The sequence below is a fragment of the Diospyros lotus genome, chromosome 7 (genome assembly GCF_014633365.1).
Source record: "Diospyros lotus cultivar Yz01 chromosome 7, ASM1463336v1, whole genome shotgun sequence".
Classification (NCBI taxonomy): domain Eukaryota; kingdom Viridiplantae; phylum Streptophyta; class Magnoliopsida; order Ericales; family Ebenaceae; genus Diospyros; species Diospyros lotus.
This window is the reverse complement of record NC_068344.1, coordinates 35,638,295-35,651,118: the sequence shown is the minus strand read 5'-3', so window position 1 is coordinate 35,651,118 and position 12,824 is coordinate 35,638,295. Positions and strand designations below refer to the sequence as shown.

Sequence of the window (12,824 nt, the reverse complement as noted above, 5' to 3'; positions counted from 1 at the left end):
TCCTCATTTTTCAACTTGAAAATTTTCATTTTTTTTGTAAGCTCAGCTAAATTTCATTTTTTTTTGTTTTCCTCTCATTTTAAATTTTTTTAATTTTTATTCTCATAAAAATCAAATTTATAAAAGCACATTTGTTAGAATGATTTAATTTGAAATTTAAAAATTAATTCATAACCCAGTTTAAGGCAAATATAGATAAAAAAAAAATTCAAAATATATATACAATGACGACAATTACAATTAATTCTACTAGACGGATCAATTACATCCAATAGGCGAAATCAATTACATAAATTTCAGATCTCATAATCTCTTTCAGAACACACACGTGTGTATATACAATTATAATTCCACATAAAATTTACAATAGTTTCTCAGCTACTCTCCAACTGTCACAGTTTTCATTCACAAGTTAAAGCACCCTTCCAACAGATATGAACAAGCTAACACTCAAGCACCAGACAGAAGAATTGGCCCAGTACCTGAATTGTTTAGATGTATAAGCCTAATTAATAGATACAAGAGGGAAAATATAAATTATGAAAAATGAAAGAAAAAAAAAAAAAACAATGTGTTTGTTGTTAGCTCATACTAGACATGCCTTGTCTGCAATCAAATTGATTGATTATGAGAATTTTGAGGTTGTCATGAGCTTCCACTGAACCCACTACTGTCTTTCTTCATCTTTCTCATCTCCATCTCCCGGGTGTTGTGTTCGCTACTTGAGCCAGATGGGTATAAACCATATTCACTGGTCGGAACACTCTGCCCACTGCTGCCATACTCCTGGGAGCCAAGGGCCATTTTCCTGAATTTCTTCATGCCCTCTTTGTATTGGTTAGTGTCATAGTCTGAGCTTTCGAAAGAACTGAAGACTGTGCTGTGTCCAGGTGTGATTCCTTCATTAAGATCGGCCAACGATACATCCCCTTCTAAGGCCCGTACTACCTGCACAATTTATGTTGATGGTTATCAACTAGCCTAAAGATGGGTACACATTCAGGGGTGAGCACCTTCCCTGAAGCCTCAAGACGCTAAATGACCGTGAAAACATTAAACCCCGAGTCCAACGTCTCTTGCAGCGACCTCTGTAGTAGGTGACGGAAAAATCTACTACTGAAGAACCATTTCACGATGCAAAAACAGACATCATGACAATGCCTCAATGATTCAGAGCTTATCGGCTACCATTATTCTCTTTGCTTTGTTTATATTGGTGGTGAGGGAGGAGGGGTGTTGGATCCATTCAGTATTCAGATCAATCATTGTGCATGAGATGCTGAAATTGTTTTAACTTGGCTTCTGCAGACAAACCATCAATTTGATTGAAAAATTACCTGGCTCATTCGTGGTCGATGTCGTGCTGAATGACGCACGCAAGCAGCAGCACAAGCAACCATGCGAGTCATCTCATTGTGGTTGTAATTCCTTTGCAATCGTGCGTCAACAAGGGTATCAAAGTTACCGTCTTCCAAAGCTCGTGTAAGCAAGGGCCTCGCCTGCAGGAAGGTGATTTTGTTATCTCGAAAGTGGAAATTAAAAAAAAAAAGAAAAAAGAAAAGGACAAAAACAAAATATAATGAAATAAAAAGCTTTCACCTATCCAAAAATAAAAAATAAAAAGCTTTCATCAGAGCCTGGGATACTAAGGAACATTACGAAAAGGTTTTTCATATAATCTCGGCTCTAAAATGTCAATATATATAGCAATTGCTTGGAAAGATATGCAGCAATTTGCTCACCCAATCTACCAAGCTATCTTCCACGAAAGAATGGGATGAGTCCACAGGTCGGCGTCCAGTAATCAACTCCAGAAGCATGACTCCAAATGAGAAAACATCGGACTTCTCTGTAAGTTTACCAGAAGAAGCATATTCCGGAGCCAGATACCTGGCAGTGGTAAGTGTATGTTAGAAGGTGAATGACATTTTAACAGGGCTCAGCAAAAAAGGTGTGATAATTTGCAATTATCAGAATTGATACATTATGAAACGCAGAAATGAAACATGGCATCAAGAATCAGACAATAGTATTAATTGTATAAAAAAGCAACTAAAGCTCAGCTTTCAAAACTCAAGACGAACAGGGTCCACAAGATTTAATTGACAGATGGCTGGATAAGATTTGGTGGACTTATTTTACCAAAATTTGACCCAAATAATTATGTTATGAAGGATAATGTGGCAATGATTGAGTATTAAATACACAGTTTTCAGACAATTTATATTTATTACACCTCATCATTTTTAGGCCAGAGAACATTTTCTATTGGTTGATTTTATAGTAATAAATGCATTTGTTTAACACTAACAAAAAATTTTAAGTCATAAAATGAGATATAATAAATACACATTGTCTAAAAATGATGTGCAGTTAATGCTACTTAACCATTGCCCTCCCTAGTGTTAGAAAGTCCAGTTCAAAGGCATATCTTCTCCAACACCATACTGACCAACGAAACTGTAAAATAAAGGGAATTAGATACAATGAGTAAATCTTACCCATAAGTTCCCATCACACGAGTGGATACATGAGTGTTGACATCAGATGAAAACTTTGCAAGTCCAAAATCTGCAACCTGAGAGAAAACAAAAAAGATAAAGAAAGAAGATCAGGTTCCCCTTGGTGCCTTGCTTACTTTTCATCATCATCATTATTACAAGCCTTAACACAGCTACTTGGGGTTGGCTAAATGAATTCTAGCTCTCACATAATCTCCATCCATGACCATATCCACTATAAGGCCATTATATCTCATGTCTAATAGCTTTCTACCAAATTTTCTTTTGTCTTCATCTACTTATTTTGCTACAAGCCTCTTCTATTCCATCCATTAATTCTCCTCACAAGCGCTTCTATTGATCTTTTTCTTAGATATCCAAACCATTTTCTTCAAGTCTTGCACATTTTGCTCTAAATAAATGGCACTCTAAATTTATTATGAATAATTTCATTTGTGATTCCTTTTTTTTCTATAGCTGCATATCCAATATAACGTTCACATTTCAATTACGCTCATATTTTATAAATATTGATATTTTTGCCCAAGATTCCATGCCATACAACAAAACTTGTCTTACGACAGTCCGCTTAAAAACTAAAGGGCCTTTGTTTTTTTGCTTCCAAAACCAAATAAAGTTGGAAGAAAAGAAAATGACTAGTGAATTGCTTTCAAATTTGTTTTTGCAAAAAGATTGGAAACACCTCAATTTTAAGAAACAAAAAAAAAAAAAAAGGTCAGACTCACAGAGAAGGTAATCAACCAAGTCTAGAAAGTTTTAAGTTTAGTACACCTAATTATGCTTAAATAAATTTTTCACGTCATAATCATTTCAAGTTTAATGATTCAAAACAGTTGTCCATGATATGGTAAAGTCATATACATATCAACAAAAGAACTGGCAAAAACAATCAGTTACATAGGGCGGTGTTTAGATTTATTATGTACTTCAACAATTATATCTAAGGTTTAATGATTTAAAGCAGTCATGCTCAACTCTAGTCATCCACGCATGTGCCCACAGACACACACAAAACAACATTTGTCTAGAATTCATGTTGTTGGATGTGTGCTGGGTATCAGCTACCTAACACATGCCTCCTTTATCTAGGCCTGGGACTAGCTATAGATAGGAATCTAGACACATGCACACACACAAAACAACAATGCTCAACCCATGTCCCAAAGAATCTTACCATTGCCTCAAAGTTAAAATCTAGTAGTATATTAGTTGCCTTAATGTCCCGATGAATGATTTTAGGATGGCCTGCAAATAGAGATTGTTCAATTTTATTGTCTGAAATGTTCAAGTATCATTGACAAAGAGTTGTATCCTGCTTCTACATTAAGAAAAGAACTTACAGTCCTCATGCAGATATGACAGTCCTTTCGCAGCCCCTAAACCAATTTTCAGTCTTGTGGACCAATCCAAGGGAGGTCTTCCCTTCCCTGAAAGATTTACTTTCAATTAGAATACTCTTTACCAGAATGTGTCTGCAAAGCTCAATAATATGCTGTTTTTCTGAGAAGGATATCATTTGAACATATGCATGCACATACAAATGTAGCTCTATAATTCATCAATGCCAATAGTCAACCTCACAGTGAAGAAGAAGAAGAGGAAACTGCTAACCATGTAAGTGGAACGCCAGGGTGTTGTTTGGAACAAACTCATAGACAAGCATTCTTTGGGAACCAGTGATGCAGTATCCAACTAATGAAACAAGATGTTTATGATGCACCCGGCTAATGATCTCAACTTCAGCTTGGAATTCGCGCTCCCCCTGACTACTACCTGCTTTCAGCTGCTTAATTGCAACTTCTTTCCCATTCGGAAGGACCCCTTTATGCACAAACCCAAAACCACCTTGTCCAAGGAGGTTAGCATTTGAAAATCCATCAGTTGCCATTGACAATTCTTCTAATGTGAATGTGCTCTTTGAGAAGCCTAAACCCATGCCAGAAGAAGGTGGTGGGAGTGGTTTTTCGCTCCCTGAATTGGACGCAGAACCTCCGCTGCTGCTCATGAAAGCTGGAGGAGGTGAGTATGCAGGAGGACGAGCTGGAGGGAACGATGTAACTGGAGGTGAAGGAGAGGGTTTTGGTGGCATTGTGATGGCATCAGAACCAGGTGGCGGAGGATTTTGTTGCCAATGTTGTGGTGGTCCACCATATGGTTCATTTGTGATTATCAACAAACACCAGAATGAGCGCAGATATTATAGGATAATGGACAAGAAGATTACAGAAGGCCAATGGAAACAGAAGTAGCAAATAATTGAATTCTATCCACGACATTACACGACAACTATGGGGGTTGTTTGGCTTACCCTTTTTTTTTCATAACTTTTAAGTTATTTAGCTTTTAAGTTAAAAGTTGAGTAGTATTTAAACTGATAATGTATTTATATAAATATATTTTTAAGCTATCAATTAATAGTTATGTGTTTGATTCAAAAGAGATGATAAATTATCAAAATTTAACAAAAAGACTAAAATAGACATGGTATTGAATGATGTAAAATTTGACCATTAAATATTAATAAATTATACATAATTATTAAAAATATATTAATACAATATTATTATATGTATTATATATATACATATAATATATGTATTACGTTGTTTTTTATATATATATATATATATACATACATACATACACACAAGTGGGCGATGGGGGCAAAGACAGAAGAGATGAAGTTGGGGACGGCAATGGGCAGTTGCCAATGGGGCAACGGACACCAGCAACAGAGGAGAAGCTGAAGCAGATGGGGACAACGGTCGGTGGGGGTGGTGGCTGACGGGAAGTGACTAGTAGGGACAATGGTGATGACTGACGGTTGCGGCCATAAGAGCTTGGGCTACAGGCAGCGAGAGACAGAGGTTGAAGAAGAAGGGCAAGTCTAAAAATTAGCAAAAATGATTAGGGTAAAATGATAAATTCAATGGTAAACACAGCTTTTATACCACCAGCATTTTGCAAAAGCTTCCCCCACCAACTTTTTCTTAATAGATTATAAGCTATTGATAGAGCTTGTAAGCGATCAAACCCATAAGCCAAACACCCTCTATATTCCCAGCTCGTTTGGCAAAGCGGTTTGACATCTTATAAGTTGTATCAACAGCTTATAAGCTGTTAAGAAAAGCTAGTGAGGTGTTTGGATACACCTCACCAGCTTAAACGCTTGATAGCTTAAACGCTATGGCAGTAGCGTTTTGCAAAAGCCATTGGAGAGTAGCTTTTGCAAAAAGCTGCTCATTTATAAGTTGGGTTGACCAAGTAATTTACCATCTTACCCTCATCATTTTTGCTAATTTTACACTATGCCCCTTCTTCAACCTCTGCCTCCCGCCTTCTTCTTCTTCAACTCTTTCGGCCGCCACCGTCGGCCATCGCTGTCGCCCCCACCGACTGCTTCCTGGCAGTCGTTGTTGCCATCAGCAACATCGGTCGCTGCTCTCATCGCTTCGCTAGATGTCCGTTGCCCCCATCACATCGCTACCCACTGCTCCCATCACGTCGCCTGCCGTCCATCGCCCTTATCTCCTCCATCTGTGCTTCTCCTTTGCGGTGCTGCCATGGCCGAACTTTATATATCTATATATATATATATATATAACAATAATACATAATAATATATATTATTATTATATAACATATATAATACATATAATTTATAATCTTAAAATATTTTTAATAATTATGTATAATTTATTAACATTTAACATGTCTATTTTCATTTTTTTATTAAGTTTTAATAACTTATTAGTTCTTTCAAATCAAACACATAACTATTAACTATTAGCTTAAAAATACATTTATCCAAACACATTATTAGCTTAAACGTTATCCAACTTAAACGCCATAACCAACTTAAGAGTAAAATTAATGTTTACTCATTGAACTTTAAAATTGTAATTATTTATTCACTGAATTTTAAATTGTAACCAATTACTCACTGAACTTTATTCAACGTCAACCATCCATCACTTGTTATAATTCCGTCAGCTATCACAAACGGAAAATGCTAACGGAATCTGACGTGACAAAAATTAATTTAGCACACTCACTAAACTTTAAAAATGTAACTACTAACTCACTAAACTTTGCTCAACATCAACTATTCATCACCCCGTTACATCACCGTCTGATCTTGAAACATATAAAAAGATTTTTGTATGCATTTGAGATCACTTATTTCTCAAACCAAAGCCAAAAACTAAACTAATGATTCAAATTAAAAAAACTACTGATGCAAACCAAAATTAAAAAAAAAATATTTTCTTAGATTTTTTTACCTCCATTACGAACAACGAAATTCACAAAAATATATTTAATAGTGAGACCAGAGCCAAAAACTGATTACAAAAATCGTATTTCTTTTATGCCAAAAACCAACAATCTTTAATCCATCATTGTCTCAAACAAAACACTTACCCATCCAAACAACGTGACTCTATAACCATCTTAAGAAAACAAAAACTCAATCCTAAACAGTGGTCACCAAGTTCACTCATTACATCTATGCCAATTTTATATAATACATCATTGTGGGTGCAACAATATTCGGTGACCGGAATACTTTTAGTGAGTGACCAAATTGGTCATATCCGATGACCGGCATACCTTTAGTTTTTAGCTCTTAGTCTCATTATTGAATATATTGAATTTCGTTGTTCGTAATGGAGGAAAAAAAATCTAAGTAGACATTTTTTTTTACTTTTAGTTTGCATCAATAGCTTTTTTAATTTGAATTATTAGTTTAGGTTTTGACTTTTGGTTTGAGAAGTAAATGATCTTAAATGCATACAAAAATCTTTTAATATGTTTCAAGATCAGACGATGATGTAACGGGGTGATGGGTGGTTAACGTTGAGCAAAGTTTAGTGAGTAAGTAATTATATTTTTAAAGTTCAGTGATTATTTTTACCACGTCGGATTCCGTTAGCCACGTCAGATACTGTTAACATTTTTCATTTGTAATAGCTGATGGAGTTATGACGAGTGATGGTTGGTTGATGTTGAGTAAAATTCAGTGACTAATTAGTTACAATTTAAAATTCAGTGAGTAAATAATTACAACTTTAAAGTTCAATGACTGTTTATTAATTTTACCCACCAACTTAAATACTACCCAACTTAAAAGCTTTAAAGAAAAACGCATAGCCAAACTAGCCCTCCATCCATACTACATCAAATATAATAGGCATAATATCCTTCTCAAGCGTAAACCAAAAGTCATATGGTCAAATGGAAGCAACTTGTTTCTTTCATTATTTTAAGTTGAAGCCAATCAGATTAGCAATTCAAGATGAATTGCTTGTTCTTCTTCTTAACATGGGTCGCACATCCTCAACAATTATGAACGGGAGAAAAGTGCCATCCCCAAGTTGTTTTCGAAGAATAATGTCATTTCCAAAACTTCTACCAGATATATGGAGCAATGTAAGACTAACAACAACCATACAGTTCTAACACATAAGAGTAAAACTTCCCTAATTAAACTTCTAAAAACAAATTAAACTTCAAATCCAACAATTTCTCAAAAACCACAAGACTTGAGACCACCGCATAAACTGAAAAAAAGAATTAATAGGTTAATGCAACTGGTGTCGTATGAATTTGAATCTATGACAAAGACGATCAAGAACAAGTAGTGTGAAAATAAAGGTCTCACCTTTAGGCCCATGATGAGGTGGAACGTAGTACTCGGGCTCTCTTCTCTTCTTCCTCCGGCAACATATGAATAAAATGCTCAAAACAGCTAGGACGAGAACACCACCAATAGCTATCCCAACCACGAGCCCTGTCGATATCCCAGATGAGCTCGACGGAGGCGACGGCGGAGTCGAAGAAGCCGGCGGGGTCGGCGAATTCGAGGACGACGGCGGAGACGGAGAATTAGAAGACGACGGAGGCGGGGGCGACGATTTCGACGCCGGCGGGGACGGACTCGAACCGGACGGCGGAGAATTAGAAGACGACGGAGGCGGGGGCGACGATTTCGACGCCGGCGGGGACGGGGTCGGACTCGAACCGGACGGCGGAGAATTAGAAGACGACGGGGGCGGGGGCGGGGGCGGGGGCGGGGACGGACTCGAAACGGACGGCGGAGACTCGGAGGCCGGAGCCGGAGGCGAGGGAGAGGTCGACGGAGGATTGGCCGACTGCGGCGGAGGCGGAGACCCAGTCGGCGCTGTCGGAGGCGGCGGGGACGATGTGGCGGGGGGAGGAGGACTGGACGTAGGCGGCGAGGTAGAGTTGTTCGACGGTGGAGGCGATGCAGGTGGCGGCGGGGACGGACTCGAACCGGACGGCGGAGACTCGGAGGCCGGAGCCGGAGGCGAGGGATTGGCCGACTGCGGCGGAGACCCCGTCGGCGCTGTCGGAGGCGGCGGGGACGATGTGGAGGGGGCAGGCGGACTGGACGGCGGAGAAGATGCAGGTGGCGGCGCCGCGGGAGTCGTCGACGGCGGAGATGGAGCCGGCGCCGATGACATTGCCGATCACCTCTATATATATATAATTATATATATACAGAGAGTTTAATCTAATGCCTGTATATATATGTATGAGCTGCTGAAAGCTGAAGGCTTTCTAGGGCAGAAGCTGCGTCTCCGGCACTTCTCTCTCTCTTTCTCTCAGCACAAATGCATTTTTGCTTCGGGGAGGTTTGGCCGTTTCGTTCTGAAAACTGTCAGACAAAGAGAAGGGTGTGTTTGGTTCCGTCAGCAGACAGCGTCCCCATAGGCGAGAATAATATCGGAATTGGGAGTGGGACCCACGAGACTTGCCCGCGCATTCCGCAGTTTACTCGTCCTGATTTTCCCTCCGCCCCGCCCCGCCCCGCCTTGAACCCGGTCCGTTTTCGCTTCCCTTCCGGCCTCGGCTCCACTACAATCCAAACGCGTCGCAACCCACTGCCATTGTTCACGTGTCAAAGACTTCCCAATCATTTCCAGCGACAGCTTCTCTGGTAGATCAGATATTAATAATACTCTTTAGGGATGGTAACGTTGTTTGGTTCAAAAATTAGACTAAATGTACGGCTCCAATTAAGGTGATAATTTAATCAGTTCGATTGTTGTTTAAATTAAATAGATTGAATTTGTGTTAATTTAATAATTTAATTTATTAAACTAATTCAGATAAGAGTGAATTGAAGGGAAGAGTATTAATATAATCTAATTCACTACTAACAATCTAATTTTTAATTTTTAAATTAAAAACTTTTCAAACTCTACTTTAATTCAATCTGGTGCAAGTGAATACGAAAACGAGAGATGTGACCAATGTGTGTGAGAGAGAGAGAGAGAGGGAAGGGGGGATTATTTCCAAAAATCATAAGGGGACCACTGTACAAGGGAGTTGTTTATTATTGGTGGTCCAGACTTCTATCTCTTGTTCGTAGTGGGTATTTTTTATCTTCTGCGATGTAAAGACACCCCTTCCCAATACTAAGGGAGATGTTTATTATTGGTGGTCTCCTATAGACGTTTCTTATCTTACTCGACACAGACATGTCAAGCAATTTCTCCATGTACAAACACCCCCCCCCCGGGCGGCGCGGGTGTACCAACACTCCCCTTCCAAACACACACACACCGTGTCAACAATCCCCCATGTACAGACCGCCCCTCCTATTTCGGCCCTCGCTCACACAATCACCTCCGCATGCATACATAAGATAATTTAATATTTTTTTAAATATTACTATAATATTTTTTAATATCATATTTTTATTTATTGAGTAATATTATAAATAAATTACAACTTAAGAATATTTTATAAAAAATGGGTTTGATCTATTGCCCGTATTGAATATTGCTTATGTTGCCCAATATGAATGCGAACATCAACTTAAAACAAACAAACCATCATGAGAAGTAATTATTAAAATTCATATGAGAAATATCGTAATTGTTATCGACAATACTCGTGAACCCATTATTCTACATAACATCAAAAGAATATTGAGGATAATATAGGTGATCTGACTAGAAAAGATTAGAAAAATTGGTAATATGAGGCACGCAATATAATTTATAAAATGAATTAAATCAATTCGGAGAAAAAATATGAAAAATACATTACTTATTACTCAACGTCAGACAAGTCTTCTTGTCGTGGCCACTAACATTACAACTACGGCATGTTTTGCTAGATTAGGATGTCATTGCTTTCTCTTTCAATGATTTTAATCGCTTCCAGTACCTTTTCATTTTAACAGCATTCGAATCACATATTATTTGGGTCTTATTGCAATTTTTGCTCTTATTCCAACTCATCCCAATATTTTGGCCATTGTCAATATTTTTAAGTCTAATATACAAACATTCGAATTCATCCAATAGAAAAGTGTTGCGAGAATCTATTAAAGACGCGTCATCGACCAACAACGAAGTATTGTGTGATAGTAACCCATGCCTAATCATTAATGACCGACTAAAACCCTCCTCGACTGATAAACTAGCCAAATGTTCATATTTTAATAAAAAAAATCTCTTATTACTCTCAATTTTCAAAATGTCTCATTAGACATTTTTATTAAAAAAATAAAATTATTAAATACTTTTTAATTTGTATTAAATTAAATTTTCTTTTATATTTGACCAAAAATATTTCGTGAAACTCAAACTTACTAAAAAAATATTTAATAGTTTCACTTATTAAATTTTTTAAAAAAGAAATTCATAGTGTCACAGGATTTTTTTTGATAAAGTACAAGGGTTTAATAGTTTTGCTTTTTTAAAATAGAGATGTCTAATGGAACATTTTAAAAATTTGAGGTGCCAAAAGACATTTTTACTAAAATACAGAGATACATTTATGCTTTCACTCAAACCATAACATATGATATGTTTTTCGTTAATTTTTTAAAATGGAAGTGTTATTTAGACACTTAAATTTAGAATTTATTATGACATTTATATTAATATCTTATACTTTGTGATAAATTAATATAAAAAATTTAGCCCAATTTTAAGTTTTCAATCATACTCTAAAAGGAGTTTGAGTTAAATATTGTAGATAATCACTAAACTTTACACTAAATTATAAAAAAATTAATAAATTTTAACTTAATATATAATTTTAAAATTATCATTAATTATAATTAAAAAAAACAATGAGATGTTGACGTAGTTAACAACAACAACAACAAAAAAAAAAAGTTAAACATTACAAATTGCCACTAAATTTTGCACAAATATACAAAAATATCACTGGAAAAACCAACTGTAACTGAGCAATGTATACGAATAGAAAGGAGAGTGTGGAGACATGGAGTAATTGACCAATACAATGATGAGGTGTGAGGCCAGCCATGGCCATCCTCTTGGCGAAAGCTTCTCGATACTTCGAAATGTCAATCGGAGAATTGAAGGAAGAGAAACGGTGGTGGCAATTTGACGAGAAAGGGATTTTTGTGAAACGGATTGGTAAAGAAACCCTAGCCATGGAGGTTAGTATGAGATTCGAAGTGGTTTTGGACTGTGAAGAGACGACCAGGCCTGGCGCCATATGGAGGCTGCGTAATCTGCGCACCCTGGCGCAGTGTAGCATTCGGAGTCGCAGAAGAAGACAGTATGCACCCCGAGCGGAAGCCTGATGCCGCGTTTGGAAAGTGGATGAATGCAAAACAAAGTGAAAGAAGACTTTTCTTTTTGTTTAGCCAAGCTCATATTCTTGGTCTCATTTTTTTTCTATTCATTTAAATTTATTATTATTTTAATTATATATTTAAACTTAAAATTAATTTAACACTTATATTTTGATTTATTTTTCATGCGACAATTTAAACTTTTCATTATTTCGTTTATATTCCTAAACTTAAATTTTTGAGTTAATTTAATTCTTTGCACTTTCATGTATAAAAAAAATAAAGTAAAATGACAAAATAAATATCATACTCTATTAAATTTAAAATAAAAAAATTAAATTGATTCAAACATACAGATTCAAAAATGTAATTAAAATAATGAAAAGTGCAAGTTGCCACACACAAAAAAAGATCAAAGTATAAGAGTTATTAAATTAACTCAAAAATATAAATCTAAGGATATAATTAAAACAACAAAAAAATTGAGCAACCACACAAAAAAGAGGTAAAAATACAAAGAAAAAAATATAAACTTGGTCCATTTTGTTTTGTTTTAAGAAGGTGATTTGGAAAAGGCTTAATCAATTAATTTATCCTCAACTTGTGATCATTTTGCAATTTTATTTAATTTTGACATTTACTTCAATTTGATCATCAAATTTTAATTTTGTTTCAATTTTATCTTTAATTGACCAGGCCTGTGAACCAACTAACAT

The 12,824-nt window shown here is 36.5% G+C and overlaps 1 protein-coding gene across 3 annotated transcripts; it reads right to left on the bottom strand.

Annotated features, from left to right (window-relative positions):
* Positions 1–262: 262 nt before the first annotated feature.
* On the bottom strand, positions 263–9,251 carry LOC127806772 (proline-rich receptor-like protein kinase PERK1). Of its 3 annotated transcripts, XM_052344275.1 has the most exons (9): positions 8,185–9,251; positions 4,134–4,580; positions 3,863–3,949; positions 3,697–3,767; positions 2,502–2,578; positions 1,743–1,890; positions 1,338–1,499; positions 602–948; positions 263–482 (listed from the first exon to the last, which is right to left on the bottom strand). In XM_052344275.1, exons 1-8 carry the CDS (start codon positions 9,005–9,007, stop codon positions 646–648), a joined length of 2,118 nt encoding a protein of 705 aa, XP_052200235.1. In that variant the 5' UTR covers positions 9,008–9,251; the 3' UTR covers positions 263–482; positions 602–645. The 3 variants fall into 3 exon arrangements, with proteins under 3 accessions (XP_052200235.1, XP_052200234.1, XP_052200236.1); XM_052344274.1 differs by having other exon boundaries at positions 263–948; XM_052344276.1 differs by lacking the exon at positions 4,134–4,580 and having other exon boundaries at positions 263–948.
* Between the last annotated feature and the right edge of the window lie 3,573 nt (positions 9,252–12,824).